This window comes from Leptinotarsa decemlineata, unplaced genomic scaffold (genome assembly GCF_025532065.1).
Source record: "Leptinotarsa decemlineata unplaced genomic scaffold, Ldec_3_MD MMD2_P_RNA_scaffold_12, whole genome shotgun sequence".
In the NCBI taxonomy this organism is placed as follows: domain Eukaryota; kingdom Metazoa; phylum Arthropoda; class Insecta; order Coleoptera; family Chrysomelidae; genus Leptinotarsa; species Leptinotarsa decemlineata.
The window spans coordinates 10,579,723-10,599,002 of NW_027412526.1; the positions used below are offsets into that span (position 1 = coordinate 10,579,723).

At 34.4% G+C, this 19,280-nt stretch overlaps 1 protein-coding gene across 6 annotated transcripts in view; it reads right to left on the minus strand.

Annotated features, from left to right (window-relative positions):
• Positions 1–19,280, minus strand: part of BtbVII (BTB-protein-VII) — a 49,424-nt gene that overhangs the window by 26,138 nt on the left and 4,006 nt on the right. For 3 of the 6 annotated variants that reach the window (XM_023169109.2, XM_023169110.2, XM_074173976.1), the window contains exons 5-7: positions 16,645–16,870; positions 6,288–6,378; positions 454–1,272 (exon numbers count right to left, since the gene is read on the minus strand). In XM_023169109.2, coding sequence (XP_023024877.1) covers positions 674–1,272; positions 6,288–6,378; positions 16,645–16,870 — 916 coding nt within the window. In that variant the 3' untranslated portion in view covers positions 454–673. Of the gene's footprint in view, positions 1–453; positions 1,273–6,287; positions 6,379–16,644; positions 16,871–19,280 lie in introns of those variants that run through there. The other 3 variants (XM_074173983.1, XM_074173973.1, XM_074173981.1) reach the window with 3 other exon arrangements.

The window sequence follows — 19,280 nt, forward strand, 5'->3', positions numbered from 1 at the left end:
ATTTATTTTATCTTAATTGTTGCAATAAAATTGAAAGCGATAACATTTTTGAATAGAGAATGAAGATACGTTTCAAACGATATGTCAAAATCTATACTTCCCATTTGAAAAATTGGAGGTTGTACATGTCATTCGAAGGGGGTTGAAGGTAGGGGTGGCATTTTTACGTTGAAGAATGTCAAATTATAATTTACATTTGACGTGTTTCGGGATTTTTTTAAATATGTACAGTAACCGAAATAATGAATTTATTCCATTTGGCTTTTACACACTGTATGTGAAAATTATTATTTATTAGGAAATAAAAAGACAAAATGAATTCATTTCAAGTACCATCAAGTCAACTATAGTTGCTGAGGCAAGTTATCGAAAAACGCCATCTCATACTTAAGTTGGACTGGGATTCTAATTGTGAAGAAAAGCCTATTGCATAATAATTTCAAGTTATTGATATGAAATTTGAATCTTTTTTTTATTTCATCACTGCTCTGATACAAGGAATCATTCAGTCTTGACTAGTTTTACTGACATTTAGACCCATAAAAAAATTGTAATTATGTTAGAAGTTGTAGTTTTCATAACACACTAAAATTCTATGACTAAATAACCAAAAAATGTATGTAGTTGCTGTAAGTTGGATTATACCTTTGATTATGTTCAATAAATAGGAATTTCACATGTGTTCCAAATTAATGCTCTGAAAATTAATGGTTTCTGTTGGATTTTGTGCCTCGTCGAAATACTTAGACCTTTGCGCCACCTGTTTCGAATCGAACACAGCACTACTTATAATAGCTATCGGATGGCTGACGGCATTATTACTAGAAACTGCGGGTTCCTCTGTGCCACCACGGTCCGCGTTCCCGCCCTCGGCAGCTTGCACCTGCGCCTGATGCCTATTTTTAATACTGAGCCTGAAATTGGGATAACCGCGCTTTTTATACTCTAACCACAGCGTTCGGTTGTTCACCCCGTACATCCTAGCCGCCTTACAAAATCCTATGCCTCCGAACCTAACTGCCTCCAAGGCTCTCAAGAAATTCTCATCTCCTTGCGGGTTGAAATTCCTTTTTCTTTTGTTGTTATTGGGGTACGACTCGGATATAGTGTTAGAATCTACTAAGAGGTTATCGGTATTGGTGTGCGGGGAAGCGGGGGTAGTTTCATTGCTAGTTTGGATGAATTGGGCGCCAATGTTATTGGATATCACGGCGGACGTAGATGATGTGTAATGCATGAAGCCGGACTGATCCATTACATTCCACTGAATGCCTGCAAGGATAATGAGAGGTTAGAGATTAAAAACAAGTGATGGATGGTGCAGGGGAAGAAGAGCACAAAGAAATTATTTGAGAAGGAAAGTAATGTTGCTCAATTCAAACATCCTGAGATATGCTTATACAGGGTGTATCAACGATAGGTGGGTGGACGTTAGCTGCTTCCATATAAAAGCTATGTTTCAATAATTTTTACTAATATACAGAGTGTGTAATAAATATGTGACAGACCAAACTATTGTTTTTTTTAAATAGAATACTACAGAGGTTTTCACTCGACTGAATTTTTTGGATAGAGTACTTCTCGAAGATATAGAGTTGTTTGGGTTTATACCGGGTGGAGTGAGGAAAGTTTTCAACCGAATATCCTAGAGTATATTGTATTTTCATTTCGTCTTCATAAATTCACCAAACGTCGCTTTTTTTGTACTGGTGATCACTTTTTTTCAGTTTTTTTGAATAGAACACCCTGTACAAAGGCCCATCCCAGAAAAATCCACACTATAAGCTCTCAGAAAATGTAGGGATTGACTACTTTATTTCTATCTGGAATGTATCTAATTTTTAAGCAGTATGAAAAAGTCATCAAATAGAAGCAATAACGTTTTTTTAATCAGTTCTGAACAAAACAAGTAACAAAATGAAAACAAACATTTTTAAAACGCACAAATGTACAACAGATCTTCGAACAATGTTCAATTTTGAGCTATGCACAAATGTAGTCTATAAACAATTTCCCTTCGAACTTCAATTAAAGTTGATCTTGACCGAAACACTTCTCTGATTCTATTTTCATTTCTTCTGGTGTCGTTGTTTTCTATCGATAGACCTCTCCTTCGACATACCCCCATGGATAGAAATCTAGAGGCATGAGGTCTGGGGATCGCCCTGGCCAGTAAATGGGTCAATTTATTCCAATCCATTTATTCCTACGCCATCTGTTCATTTATTTCATTTGTTGCAATTTTATTTACTACCTGCCTTCTCTCAAGCTTGACATTGCCCATTTTTTCAAATCTTCCTTCGACCCTCCAAAAACTCTCTGGTCATGTAGACCTTGAGTTAGAATATCAAACTAATACAAAAGTTCTGTCACATTCACTCAAAAATGTATAACATATTTATGATTTCTTTGGTAGACAATTTCATTTCGAGGAGAAAAAATAGTAGATTTCAATTGTAAATTAACCTGGTCAATAATTAAATGTCAAGTTTGTTGATAATTCCTATTACATTCATATGTTCCAAGGGTTATTTGATATAAATATAAAGAAATGAACTTTAAACGTTCAAGCCAGTCTTGAATATACCTACACATTAGGCAGAATGGACTGACGCCTATTAGAAAACAACTACTCCCCTGGCTAATACCACGAAGGGCGTTGAATTATATCCGACAGGCGTCAGTGCAGGAATCTTCACAGAAAATTTTCTGCATATGCATAGGCAATACAACTGAAAGAGTCGACCTTCTATTTTGGAACGGGCACACTTGCAGACAGAGTCCTCTTCCTAAATTGGAGCGAACAACAAAATGTCCCTCCATCTAGTGGACGAGGTTCTAACCAACTGCATATCTGTAATTTGCCCGATTCCTCTGAATAAGGAAGAAAGCCCACTGACTAATAAGAAATTTTTTCTTCCTTATTCAGAGGAATCGGGCAAATTACGGATATGCAGTTGGTTAGTACCTCGTCCACTAGATGGAGAGACATTTTGTTGTTCGCTCCAACTTAGGAAGAGGAATGAAATACTCTGAAAGACTTCCGATTTTCAATTATGGAATATCATTGACTTTAGGTCGATGATGGCCACTATCTGGCACTGATGAGTGGCTAATGAGCCCGAAACCGGTCTGCGTCGGATATAATCCAACGCCCTTCGTGGTATTAGCCAGGGGAGTAGTTGTTTTCTGATAGGCGTCAGCCCATTCAACCTAGTGTGTAGGTATATTCGAGACTGGCTTGAACGTTTAAAGTTCATTTCTTTAGATTTGTTTACTGTCAGTCTCCAAGCATAGCCCACTGACTAATAAGAAATATATTTGATATAACCCAGTGTTTCTCGAACTTTTCGAATTCACGGCTCCCTTATGTTTTTTGAAGGTTATCGCGGCGCCCCGAACTAGATATTTAATTAATGAAAGTAGGTAGGTGGCTGTCTGAACGGATTGCATTTTGCAATTACCGATATTATCATATTATCAGAGGATCTGTATTAATAGGTACCGACGTATTACCTTTACTCTTAGTTACCTATGTTGTAAAACGTTGTACCTTGAGACTCACCCATGGCCCACGGCGCCCCAGTAAAGGTTCCACGGCGCCCCAGGGCACCGCGTCACACACTTTGAGAAACACTGATATAACCGAAATGATCTACATTCCGAGTAGATGTTACATAAGCTGCTCTTAGCTAGTATAATAATATGAAATACGATATCCCGATTCAATGATTATATTAGAATCCAGATTTTTCAAAAGAGATGTTTCTGGAAACAGATAGTGTAAAGCACAAGGAGTAATCAAAACGTGAAAAAATACAATTCAAATTGTCGACAGTGTGAACTGTTTAGAATCGCAACTGATAAATTTCTGCAGCAGCAGTAATATCCTCAGAGCCAATTTCCTTAGATTTTTATCATCTTGTTAGGAATCACACGTTGAAAGGTAACACCTCGTTAATCCTTAGCTCGCACATGTTTCGACTTCTGGGGTTGTCGTTTGTAGGGGTGCGACAGCTGGTTAACGGAAAAAACAGATTGACCAACTGCGAGAAACAACCGAATTTAGAATGAAAATGGACTGATTCAAAGCAGGGTTTTTCACTATTACAAGATAAACAATAATCGAAGTTCGAAGAGAAATTGCAGATAGATTTAATTAATGACTGTCTCATAATTTCCTCAAGAACTAGATATATTTCCGATGAAAATAAATTAGTTGATCCCTACACTTTCTGGGATGGTCCTATGTACAGGGCGTTCCATTTGAAAAAAACTGAGAGAAAGTGATGGCGAGTTTTGTTTATCCCTGTATAGAAAAAGCGCTGTTCGGTAAACTTATGAAGACGAAATGAAAATACAATATCCTCAAGGATATTCAATTGAGTAGGAGATATTCAACAGAGTGAAAATATCTTTAGTATTCTATTTAAAAAAACTTACCTAAAACTCTACCTATAACATTTTCATCATGGGTACATATGGATGGCACTACTCTATAAAACCTATCTTATTGTTAAATTATGTGGCCTTAGGGTTAAGAATAGCTTAGACATAGCTTTGGTCTAAGTGATTTTGTGTGAATAATTTCTAGAGTAAAGAAACTTCTATGCCACATATTTCAAGGTAGAGAAATCTAAAGAAAGGAACTTTAAACGTTCAAGCCAGTCTCTATATACCTACACAGTAGGTTGAATGGACTGAATGGACATTTTTTGTGAAGATTCCTGCACTGACGCCTGTCGGATATAATCCAACGCCCTTCGTGGTATTAGCCAGGGGAGTAGTTGTTTTCTGATAGGCGTCAGTCCATTCAACCTACTGTGTAGGTATATAGAGACTGGCTTGAAGGTTTAAAGTTCATTTCTTTAGATATGTTTATTGCCAGTCTTCAAGCATAGCCCACTGACTAATAAGAAATTATAAGGTAGAGTTTGTGTAGTTAAGGTGTGTCTACACGCTCTAACGTAAGATCTGATAACATTTATGTAGTGCAAGCAATATGTACTAGTCTTGCAATACTTTAAATAGAAATGTTTTTGGTGGGAGAGTATTTTTGTAAGTTGCTTTTAGCAATGTTTGATGATCTCAACATGAATATCAATTTATTGAGCCTTCAAGTTGTCCTATGCAAATATTTATTCGCTATTTTAAGGGATTGAAGAGTGACTTTGGAAATGTGCTGGAATACGTATAACAAATTGTATATAATCATAGCCAGGTTGAAAACTGATGAAAGCTCCAGGCAAACTTTTACTCCCTTTATTAGGAGATAGAAGGAAACAGGTTTAGGTTTCTTGATTTTTATATTGATCGTATTCTAATCACAACATTTCTTTTTTCCTGAAACGCTTCAAGTATAATTATGATTTTCAATGAATGAGTGAGAAAATCTGGAAAAGTGCATGTGTTGGATTTGGGCAAAATCTGTTTTTTTTTCCATAGTGATGAAATCTAAAGTATAATAGTTTAATTAGTCCTCTATTTTTTTAAGGGCAAAACACAAGCACCACAGGAAAATCCTTAAGGCGCTCTAAGAGCGGTTGTATTTGAATCGCTAGAGATTATATTAATTTGGAAAAACATTCTCAAGAAGTTTATTCCACATAAACGCAGTTATCCAAATGAAAGACTTCTATTGACTTCATATTCATGATCATACCACTATCTAGTCTGAAACTTTGAATGTTGAAAAATACAAAGAAACGGTTAGGGAAAAAGTAGGTAGTGTCCTCCTTCCGTTGGGACATCTTGGCAGGGGCACTCACGCCAAGAAACTTTCATTTATCTGTCTATTTAACGAATAGAAAATAAGAATCTATTTTTATGTTATTTCAACAAACCCAAATAAAGGGCATTCAATTGATAATATGGTTTGAGAATTGAATTTGCCAACCTCATTAACAAATTAGATTAAATATTAAATCTAGAGTGATCAATAGGGAGGGAAAAAGCTGACTGGCTAGGATAAGAAATAGTTGATACAATTAATGTATTGAATGGAAACAATGACAGTCATTAAAGGAAATAGTTGGGTGTAATTGAAAGTAAGTAAAAATTATTTGATACCGATATTTTTAGAGAAAACCACAAGGAAATGAGAGTTTCGCATAACTTTCTGTAAACCATCGGCGAGGCAACATTCATTTAAAAAATGTGGTTTATTCTGGTGTTCTGAACATACTGAATCATGAAATTTCACATACCTACTGGAAGGGTCTATTTATACAAGGACGATTCAATGTTAGCAAAGGAACTTATGAGATTAAGATAAAATGTTTACTTACCGGTAGAAGGTTGGGTAGTGCATGTCCTAGGAATTTCCACTGTGGAACAATCTATACTCTGTGTAGTATTTACTTCTGGAGGTGTTAGTTGCTACAAAAAAATATATCAATAAAAACCATGATTGCTTTCAAATGGTAGATTTTTTAAAACCATGTAATAGTTGTAAAGACATAAAACTTGATAACTATTTGACGGGCCAGGGGGAAAAAAGATGAAAGTGACCAAAAAGCGATTTCGAGAAAAATGAAAAACAAAGATTGATTTCTATCAACTCCTTTTGTAATAATGATAATAATAATAATAATTTTTATTGGTTTCAAGAAACATAAAGTTTGTAGACAGGTCAGTAGAAAAATACATTTAAAAATTTATATGAGGTCATACATTAAAATTGGTTAATGATAAAAAAATTGAAGGTATAATGCAATAGAAAAGCTAAGTAATACATAAAAACAATGGCATTATACATTATAAATATATAAATTATGTATATAGATAATGATGAATTGTGCTATCAGTATAAATAAAACTACAGGTTTCTGTGGGTCATGAAGATATTTCTGTTTTTCTTGATGAATGTTTCGAATTCAAGTATACTATAGAAACAGTTATTGGATAGTATCTGTTTTAATTGATTCTTGAATTGCGTCGAGGGTCTATTCCTAAACTCTGTGGGAAGAAGGTTGAAGAGCCATATGTCGTCTCTTTGCGTTCGTTGCAGACGACATAATGGCACCAACAGATTGTGTTTGTGTCTGGTATCATGAGGGTGAATTGACGAGTGTGTTGCATGTTCATTTATCTTTGACTTAACTGTTATTATACTTTGATAAAGGAGCAGTGAGTAGATGGTCATGATTTTTAATGAAGGAAATAGTTCTCGACAACAGGTATCCCATGGTACATTTAAAATAGATCTTATTGCCGCTTTCTGCAATGTGAAAATTCTCGTAATATGTGTAGATACTGCATTACCGTAACACTGTATTCCATACATCAAGTGACTATGAAACAATGCATAATACGCAGATACTGTTGCTTCCATGTTTGTGACATGTCGTATTTTTCTTAGTGCAAATATCACTTGCGACAGCTTGTTACATTAACAGTTTATATGGGCTGACCACCTCAGTTGTGGGTCTAAAACTATACCTAGAAATTTTATGCGCTCATTTTCAACCAAACTATTTGTACCATTTACACTAAAGATTTCACAACGGGTTTTGGTCTCATTCAAAAAAAGATCATTGGCTGTGAGCCAAATCTTAGCATGTGCCATAATATATTGATAAATAGGTAAATGATCAGTCCCCTTTTCAAGTTGTATACAGAAAGTTGTGTCGTCGGCAAACATATTTGTTAGTAAATTATTGCAAGATATAGAATCTGGCATATCATTTATGTATATCAGAAATAAGAGTGGTCCCAGTACAGAACCCTGGGGCACCCCTCTCGTTACAGACATATTGGCTACGATGAGATAAGTATGACTTGAAGAAATTAAGACAGATACCACGTATCCCGTATCTGTTTAGTTTTAATAATAAAATCTGGTGGTCTACACAGTGAAATGCAGCTGATATGTCAGTGAAGATTCCCAAACAGCGTTTATTCTCCTCAAAACAGTTCTCAATGTATTCAGTCAAAGATTTTAGGTCACCAGTTGTAGACAAACCTTTTCTGAATCCATACTGGTAAGGACTTGATATATTATTTAAATTAAGGAAGCTAATTAATGAATTGTAAACTACTCTTTCTAGTATTTTTGAGAAAACAGGAAGAATAACAATTTGTCTAAAATTACTTGGCAATGAAGGATCTCCTTTTTTATGTAATGGGCACACCTTGCCTTTTTTCATACCTTCGGGAAAAACACCTTCCGTCAAGCACGCGTTAATAACATCGGCTAGTGGTTCAGTTAGAAAAGGAGTACATATTTTATCGATAAACATATTGAAACCATCCAAATCTTCGCTTTTTTTATTTTTGAAATTAACAATAACAGACTTGATATCTGATGGGGTGATTGGTTTGAAAAATAATGAATTTTGTAATGGGGGTAATTTTATCAAAGTCTCAGGTTGAATATTTATTTTTTCTAATTTTTGGACAATGATTTCGGCATTAGTAACGAAAAAGGTATTTAAATCATTTCCACTTAAGTTAACAGGTTTTACATGTTTTCTGTTTCTGCCAATTTCTTTATTGACAATACTCCAGACTGTCTTCTGTTTGTTGTCAGATTCCATGGTACGTTTATTGTTCAGTGTACGTTTGGTACTGTCTAATAGTTTGTAATAATTCTTTTTATAGTCATTATATATTTTCGAGTTTTCAGAAGTTGGATGTTGTTTCTGCCAAGAGTGTAGGAACATTAATCTATCTTTAATCATATCTTTTTTTTAGTGTATTAATAATGATTGATATTGATAACTAACATCTATTAGGCATTATTCCTAATAGATTTTAGTAATCAATATATGCAGTTCCATTTAGCTCCTAGGTGAAATGATGAAGGTGAAAAAAAAAACTTAATGAATTTAATGAACAAATATTTTACTGACAATGAACAACAAATTTTATGAAAATTTATTCATCTGGGTAATCCAGGTATACATCTTCGCTGTCATCGTGAACAGCTGCTGGATTGATGGTGGGCAAATTCTCAAAGAACGCCTTCGCAGCAGGGTTAACCAAAAATCTTTTTAGGTGTTGCAAGTCGTTGAACTTTGGTTGAGAAATCGGCAATGGTCCATCATACAGGCTGGTTAAAGGTCTACTTGGAGCAGGATGTTTTCTTGCGTTTTTTCCCCTTTTTGGTGGCTTCCAAAGGATTTCAGCGTCCATGTAACTACCAGAAAAAGTGTTTCGGTGAAAAATTTTTGAAGGGTGTTCATTCATGACCTTTAAACAACGCACGGGCCTAGTGGGAAAGGGGCAATTTTTCAAGTACATAGGCGTCAAGAATTCTGTCCATGTCTTGAAAAGTTCTTGCCGGCATTTGATCACAGCAAAGGGCGACGGCCTCTCTCTGCTATTTCTTATAACATCCCTCCATTCATCGGGCAACTCAACATAAGTCTACTGGTTGATGTAACTCATGTTTTTACCACATTCGAGGTATCAATGCCCTCGAATGGGAAAATATACTTCAACACTGTCGAAACGATGCTTCTCAGTCACTAAATGATGAAGGTATCGAATTAGGGTATAATTTTTATTCTGCCCAGCACAGGAATCGCAAAATATGACGAGATTACGAACTTCTTCAGACAAAAAATTGGTCACATAATTATCGAGCATGTCGTCGGATCCTTTACGGGCAACGCTCTCATCGTACGTGTAAAAAGCTGCATCTCCGGTAGACAGAACGTGGATGTTGAAGCTGTGAAAGTTGAGCTGTCTTTTGTAGTAAACGTCGTTGGTCGTTATGTTGGGGGTAGGTAGATTCTTCTGAAAGTCCATGGCAATGGCAGCAACAGCATGATTTCTTTTACAAATTTTTTTGAAATTCCTTTTAATTGAATAAAATTTTCCAGCTTTCGATAGGTGAAGTTTGTGCTCAGTTTCCAATTTTTGTATATCCTTTTTGGGATCATATATTTTTTGCGAGTCTGGAAGAGTGGTTTCGGTGCCTAATTCAATTGCTGATTTCTGAGACATGATGGCGTCACACGTGCTGCAGGTATCCTTTCTCGGATAGCCGGACGATATAATAAAATTCATTGTTGAAAATTGATCGGAATGTGTCATAATGTACGATGTTCTCTTTGTGAATTTCATTATACATCTTGGTCAATTTGGACAAATTAAGATCTTCGAGTAGATATATTTTGTCCGAAACGTTTAAAGAATAATGGGCTTTCCGTCCCTTCAACGAATTTATGAAATCCTTAACAAGATCACGAGTTTGATCCGTGATTTTATGAGGTCGATTTGCATGTTCACCCCTATTATCTTTGGGACTGCAACCCTTCTCAGTTAATGACTGTTGAATGGTCTGAACTCGTTTAGGCGTAATACCAAAAGTAGACGTGAACGCCTTGAAATAAACAGGTAAATCTCTGTTGGTCCCATCAACATCGACCCTCACTCTAAAAGCGTAAGAAGCCTTTTTTTTCGCGACTACTGCCTTCCATGCTCTTTCGTTTCTGCACGGGTAGCACAGTAATGAGTCCAGAAAGAAAGGAACTTTGTTCGTCATAGGACTTAATTTCGTTGAACTCCTTTATCAATTTCATCCTCGCAAATTCAGATACAGTTTGAAAACATTTAAGCCGAGAACACTTACAGTCAGGTCCTGGTTCATGCGAAGAGAGCCTTAGTTTCTTCATAACCTCATTCATTCTCCTCTTTTTTGTCAGTTTGGTCGGAACTTTCCCCACCTCATCACTACTCTCTGCAGAATCCAGAGTATCCATGATGCTGGTATCCAATATTATTTTTATATACACCAACAATTCAGGAAGCACTACGCGATTCAACAAGTGATAAGCTGATTGCGAGGAAGGTTCCGCAACACTGCTGGTCTCTACCGGTGGCCCGGGCATTTAAATTGACATTCATCTTTCTTCCATCCGCGCTTGTGAAATTCATATATTTTCCCCTTACCCCGAATCTTTTCATGCACATTTTGGACGATTCTCATCTTTTTTCCCCCTTGGTGTTCTACCAGATGATAGTACTCCTTCATAGCCCCTAGATAGCGCTAATATCTCAAAATCGACGAAAAAGTGACTTTCATCTTTGTTCCCCCTGGCCCTTCATTTATATTCAGCCTTTTTTTTCCCTAGAATATTATCAAAGAATTAAGGAAGAGATTGAATGAAGAGTCATTGAATAGTCAATATCTACAAATCCCAGTTATTGATATCTTTTGACCTAATTTCAATAGAACTGTTCTGGAGTAGGTTAGGTTAGGTCCAAAGTGAGTGGGTTTATTCGACCCTCCACTGCATCCCGCAAGGGTTTATTGTGGCTCACACCTATTCACACTCAACCAAGCCAATTAGTTCTGTATAGTGAGTTGTCTTTCAGGTCAACTCTAAAAACCTGATTCGGTCCCCAGCGAGACAGGTACAAAGTATATGCTCTGCTGTTTCATCATTTTCCAAACAGAGGCGACGACACACACTGTCTTCTGACAGTCCGAGTCTCTGCATATGATGATTCAAATGACAGTGATCTGTAAGAAGGCCGGTTACCCAATCCTGTAAGATTCTGCCAGCAGTCCATAAATCTTCTTGCCATCAAGTTTCTCAATCATTGTTTGGCAATTCTAAAGCGATGCCAATGATAGGTTCTGGTGCGATGAAGCTGCTTGAGGCACCCTCCTTTGCAAGGGAGTCAGCAGCCTCATTGCATACATCCAATTGATTTGTTTGGGTGTGTGCGTGTGTGCTTAGTTCTTATAAATTGGTATACATTTTTATTCTTTTAGATCCGGGAAAATGCTGCTTAAGAATGACTCCTTTATAAGATGAGCAAATGAAATTTTGGAAACCTTTTCATTAGTTTACCTGCTTTTGAGATTTATAAATGAATATTCAATATTTCTGTTGTGTTTAATGCTCACATGTCTTGTCAGAATATAGGACTCTTTCTTGTGATTATCTATTTTTAAAATTTATAAAAATAAGTTTAATTTGAACAGCAACAGACACGATACAACAGAAAAACAAAACATTCGTATTTTTTAAGCACATATGAACAAGAAAAGGTTTCTGAAGTACAGAATGATCTAATACGCATCTAAAAAATACACCAAAATATAACAACACAGTTGATGGAAGTAAACCGTCCAACATAACCCTGAAAATTATATATTTCTTTTTATTGCTTTGAAAATCATAAAACTAGGAAAGTTGTTATCGATATCATAAGACTGTTAAATTTACTACTGAATGAAAGTGGAATTTATCGAATTTGACTTCCCAAGGTTGCACGTTGAAAAACCTAGGTTGTCACCAATGAGAGAATTCGTCCATTGCCACTCAACTGATTTCACACATAATCATACCAAAGATGCAAAGATACCTAGGAGTTTTATCTGATTCGCTTCATTTTGTCAAAAACTCTCGGCGCGAGAAATGAGATTGACACAACTTTGTACAAGCGTTAATAGTTGGTGCAAAAATCACTCTGCTGTGCGTATTCTGTTGAGATCTTTTTCCTAATATCAATTTATTCTAAAATGGAAACGACATTGGATATTGAAGTGCCAACTTGACATTGTCAAGCTAGGTACTTCACTTGAGTTGGACTCAGCACCTCTGTGAATGAAATGCTAAGATTTATTAGCAAATTAACCTTCAACAACCAAATTGATAACATATGTAAAAATGAATAAACTGTATTTTGATTTTACTAGTCGCAAATTGAACTTTCACAGAAACCACTTGATTAACATGTATTACGCTCTTGTCTACACGGCAATCAGCTGTAATATCATAACATGGGGTAGGTCAACTGATGTATCACGAGTATTAATTTTACAAAAACGATTTATAAGACTCATTTTTGGCATGAATTATAACGAATCTTGTAGAAATACTTTCAAATAGGAAAATATTCTAAGGTTCTCGTGTGTTTACCTGTATAAGTTATTAGTTTATACATTTGATAATAAAGATAAATTTTCGATAAATAGCGATCATCACGAGCACGATACTAGATATAAAAACAACATACACCTAAATCAATTCAATAAAACATGGTACACAACATCTCCCCTGTTTGCTGGAGGGTACTTTTGTAACCTAACCTAACCTAACTTGAATACATAAAATTAGCAAAACATTTCAAAATTTTCAAATTCGACCTAAAGAATTTTTTGCTCCATCATTCTTTTTATTCACTAACTGAATACATTGAGTTGAATATTAGAACTACATCCAATGACAAATTTTGAACATTTTTAATATGTTTTATATTTATGTACATTTCATTTTATATTTTCAACAAGTTGGCATCCAACTCTAGACTTATATTTGTATACAGGGCTTTTCATGATGAGCGTTAATTAGCCGTTTCTGACAAACTATTCAACGGATCAACCTGAAAATTTCACAGTATGCATAAATCAATATGACCTACACGCCTAAAATATTTAAGACGAAGCGGCATTGTCGCTTCTACTATAAAGTAGCGGCTTCTTTGATTTTTCAAATGGAACACCCCTTATATAATATCATATTATGATTCATTATCAGTTTGTCAACAAATTCATATACTATTTCCCTATACCTATCTATTACCGTTTAGAAGATATAAATTAATTTCGATATTTTTTTTACCAAACATGAACTTTTGTAAATGCTGATAATCTTGAACTCTCTTGCACTAAAACGATCAAATTTGAAATGGAGTGGAGTGATACTATGAGGATCTTCACTTCGAGTCATATTTTCATTTGCCTCATACAGGGTCTTCAAAAAATGCAGATACTTTGATCTCATGAAAAAATGAGTGGAACTCAATTTTTTCAAATGGAACACCCTGTATATTTCAACATTTTTGAACTCTACATCCAATTTTAGATTTTCAGATAATACTATTTCTATTTTGAACCGTTTTCGAGATAAACTGTTTCAAACGGAAACTGACGTGGTTTTCTTGCTCGTTTTTTTGAATTCATCACTTATTTTGGATATTCAACATTTTTTTTTATACTTAGTAATAATTCTTTATGATCCAGTTTTTCAACTGTCTCAGATCAGTCAATTCGAAATTGGTATGTACCTACCTTAGAAAAAGTTACAATTTGTATACATTGAGGTATTGGTCTCTAACATACAACAGTACACATTAATATTTTTTAATAGTGTGCTTTGGAAAAATAAATAAACCAATTATTTAACGTCAGACTTTCGTTGGTGGTTTTGACTGATTGTGATAGCTCCCAATTATAATAGAATAATGTCAAGATTAGGTTACAGTAATGAAGATTTCTTAAATTTATTATTAATTTATGGTGAGTGCAATAGAATTGCAAGTAGAACATGCCGAGTGTTTCCTGAAAGATATCCACAACTTCCGAAGCCGAATAATAATGTGATAAATCGACTACTAAAAAACTGTAGGTTGAATGGAACCTTCTGTCCAAAAATCATTCGTAAGAAGACTAAAGTGGATGATGATGACAATGGTATAACAGTTTTGGGATACTTTCATGCATTTCCAAATGCTTCTCTGCACGAGGCTGAAAGGGAGATAGGTATACCCTACGTGACAATTTGTCGAATTCTTAATAAGCATAAATGGCATCCCTATAAGTTCTACTGTGTCCAACATTTGAAAGAGACTGATTTACCTCGTACAGTGGAATTCTTTGAATGGTTACTTGTCAAGACTCAAGAGGATGAACATTTCCTTGGCAATATCATATGGACAGATGAGGCCAAGTTCACAAAAAATGGAGTTTTCAATAGACACAACAGTCATTATTGGGCGCCAGAAAATCCCCATGTTGTCCGCCAAAGGGGTTTTCAAGAAAGATAGCAATTCAATGTATTTTGTGCCATAAAGAATGAGTCAATTTTTTATATCGAGTTTTATGATGATAATTTGAATGCATCAAAATATGAAGATCTACTGAGGAATGGAATTTAAATGATTTTAAATAATAGACCAGGAAAAGAACGTGTATGGTATCAAATGGATGGTGCTCCACCCCATAATTCTCATTCAGTCAGCGAAGCTTTAAACGAAATCTTCGAAGACAGATGGAATTGTAATAATGGACCTTTTCGTTGGCCTCCTAGAACACCAGATGGCAATCCATTAGATTATTTCGTGTGGGGTTTCATTAAAAATATGGTTTACTCCACGCCAATAACAACAATGGAAGATATGAAATAGAGAGTTACAGCTGCTTTCAATAGTTTGACTCTCCAGACTTGATCAGAAGCGCTACACATGTCAATCTTTTGAAGAGATTACATGTTCGTTTAAGTAGAGGTGGAGATGTGTTTGAACATATTCTGAAATACACTGACGATTAAATTAACCCATTAATTTATGGGTTTATTATTTTCAGTTCGTGTTTCAGCGTTAATAAAACTATTGTTTGAATAGAAGTTTCATTCGATGGTTAAGGAGTATTTTAATAATTATCTTTTCATTGTATTATCTGTGACTAATTGAGAAACATCAAACGAAATCTGTTTTACAAAAATGATTGATGAACAAGGAAACCATGTCAATTTCCGTTTGAAACAGTTTATCTGGAAAACGGTTCAAAATAGAAATAGTATTATCTGAACAAAGTTAATCTAAAATTGGATGTAGAGCTCAAAAATGAAAAAATTGAGTTCCACTCATTTTTTCATGAGATCAAAGTATCTGTATTTTTTGAAAACCCTGTATGAGGCAAATGAAAATATGACTCGGAGTGAAGATCCTCATAGTATCACTCCACTCCATTTCAAATTTGATCGTTTTAGTGCAAGAAAGTTCAAGATTATCAGCATTTATTAAAGTTCATGTTTGGTAAAAAAAATATCGAAATTAATTTATATCTTCTAAACGGTAATAGATAGGTATAGGGAAATAGTATATGAATTTGTTGACAAAGTGATAATGAATCATAATATGATATTATATACGGGGTGTTCCATTTGAAAAATCAAAGAAGCCGCTACTTTATAGTAGAAGCGACAACGCCGCTTCGTCTAAAATATTTTAAGCGTGTAGGTCACATTGACTTATGCATACTGTGGAATTTTCAGGTTGATCCGTTGAATAGTTTGCCAGAAACGGCTAATTAACGCTCATCATGAAAAGCCCTGTATTAAATGCTCTATCAATTACTTAATGTTGTTATGTGTAAATACCTGACTATTCAAACTATTATATTTATCTTATCTTCACAAAAAATTCTTATCTCTACAAAAATTCTAATTTTAAGATTCTTATTATTAATTTATACCTTCTCTAACTGTGATACCCATATGCTGTTGTGATATTTGTTTTAGTTTTTTCATTTATAAATATGACAAATCATGATTTTAATTGTTTTTATATTATATAGTACTTCTATTGACTTACCGTATATGCATTAAGTACCGAAATGGCTAATAAATATTATTATCATTATTATTATGACTACCATTGGACTTATCTCATGTCATGTAAATGATTTATGGAGATTAATAAAATTATTTATCTATCTATCTATTAGATCTCTTTATTACTCCTTCATCAACAGTGCTGTAGGTTAGGATTTTTTGACAGGACATTTTACATGAGCAAGGGATCCAATTTATCACACCAGGGATATTCTATGCATCTTGATCTAACCCAACCTACATAACACAACCATGGTAAACATATGAACAGGCAGATTTTCTTACTTACTGTTAATATTTGATGAGTTGGCTCAGGATCTCTTTGTTGGGAAGTTCCTGGCTGCATGGAGGGTGTAGGATTGCCATTGTATTTCTGTCCTGTAATATCTGCTTCGGATTTTAGAACTGTTTCAAAAACATTCCCTACTGTGTTTACTAAAATTTCATTCGAAGGGCCTTCTGTGGGTTCCGTTATTGTCGCAGTGTTACAAATCACATTTTTCTTTAACCTCCTTCTGAAAATAAAAATAGTTGTCAAGAAAATGTACATTCACATTATATTCTTTGCCCCATAATATACAGAACTGAACCAAAAATATTATTCAAACCGTGTCAAAGCCATTTTCCAGATTTGTTGGTTCTCATGTTTTTATTCTCACGAAAGGGGATGAGGCAATAGCAGATACTCAGTGCTCTATTTGTCTCCATAGAACTCGAACCCTAAACAATGGAATATAATCGCCTTCGATAATGTTTACCATAGCTGTAGTCGAAATATTCAAGAATCATTTTATTGTGAAATTTTCACTACACAGATTACAAAAATGCAACACGTTTTGCTTTTTTTCAAAAACTACACCCCACGATTTGAGTTTATTTGAAAAATATATCACGACATGTTTCGCTAACACAGTAGCTTTATCAACAGTGACTTGAGTACTACTACAAGTTGCTTCCTATGCCAATATTTATATACTACAGGTAACTACCTCCAACAAATTACCTAAACCTCTTCAATTATGATTACCTGAAGCATACTGCCTCACTTCTACATCAATAATTATTTCTCGGTTTTTCTAAGAAAACAAGTTCAATAATGGTGATCTATTCAAATCCAGATGGTCATCTATTGGAATGTTTGAATTTTTAAGTTTATTAATTTCCATTGCTTCCAAATGATTCGGTTTCAAACCTTTATTTTCTGTGTAAAATTTCGAACTCTTTGTTAAAGACATGATTTTCTTCTAAAAGATGATTTGAATATGTTAAACTTGTTTTCTTATTAACATATAATAATAATTATAGGTCTTTATTCCCAGAATGATACAATAAATAAATGTGAATATTTACTGAAACGGGAAAGCCTGAAGATCATATATACATGTATAATGCAGAAAAAAAGGAAAAAAATAGGAAGAAAAAAATAACAGAGAAAATATTCAAAACTAATTACAAATTGTTGAGTGAAAGTATTAAATATATAATTGACACAATAGTATATTAGACATAATTATAAACCGTTAGAAAAAAGAAGGTAGTAATGTTACGAATCACTATTCTTATTGACAATGGGTGTAAGTTAGATTTCATTCAAATATTTCCGTTTCAATGCTCTTTTGAATTTTTTCAAAGACATCAGTTTAAATTCATCAGAGATTGAGTTGTACACTCGTCGATCTGGTATGAAATTTTTTTTTATATAATTCTGTACGGTGTATAGGGGGTGTTAGTCTTCCCCTGTAACGAATGTTGATACTGTGAACATCTGAACGGTATGACAATTTCTTATATAAATATTTGGGAGCTTTTTCAGTGATAATTTTATGATATAGACAAGCAGCATGTAATGATTGCCGTTTTGCCATATTGAGCCAGTTGGTATCTTTGAGTTTATGTGATATATGTTGGCCACGTTTGATGCCGTGTATTAGACGTAGACAATTGTTTTGAACAACTTGAATTCTTCATTTATCTTCATAATCAATGCATGGCCCATAGACTGTGCTTTCAAAATTAAATCTGGATAATACAAGAGATTCACAGAGTATGGATTTTATTTTTTTGTTGAGACATTGTTTGTTGGTATTCATTTGTTTGATGTTCATATAGGCAATACTGATGCATTTATTGATGTGATGTTTGAATTTCAATTTTGAATCAAGAATGATACCTAAATTTTTTGCATGTTCAGTCGGTGCAACCACATCCTTGTCTACAGTTAATTGAAAGCCATGCAATTCTCTCTTAGTCCCAACTGAACTTTTAATGGCATTGATTTGAAGACAATGCTGCGCATAGGTAGAAATCAATGAGGCTATGTCTTTATTTAGTATCTGTATTGCAGTATTCATGTCCGATGGGTGGAATGAAAGATGTAATTGTGTATCATCAGCGTATAGGTTTATTTTGGAGTATTTAACTACGTTCACAAAGTTTGAGGTGTATAATATAAATAGAAGAGGATCTAAAACCATCATATGATGATCCTGGATTCGATTCCTAAATGTTCTGCCAGTGTGACCAATATATACCATAGGACACTTTCCACACTTTAATTTAGTTACTTCTGATTTCTCGAATTTGGATGTTTTGTTTTATTATTTTTAACTAACTTTCCCAACGTATTACTTGTTCTATATGCAATTTTAATATATCGTTTCCTCAAAACTGAAGCCACTTTTTCCGTTGTTTGTCCAAAATACGTTAAAGCTCTATAATTTTGATTATCTAACTTATCAAAAGAAAAAACGTGTCGAATCGCTTTTGCTTGGACTTTTTTGGAAAGTATTTTGTTTATTAATTCGGCATTAAACACATTGTTTACTGCAATTTGCTTGATGATATTAAGTTCTTTATTGAAATTATCTATTGAAAGAGGAACATTGACTAATATGTGAATCATGCTATTATAAGCTGCTACTTTAT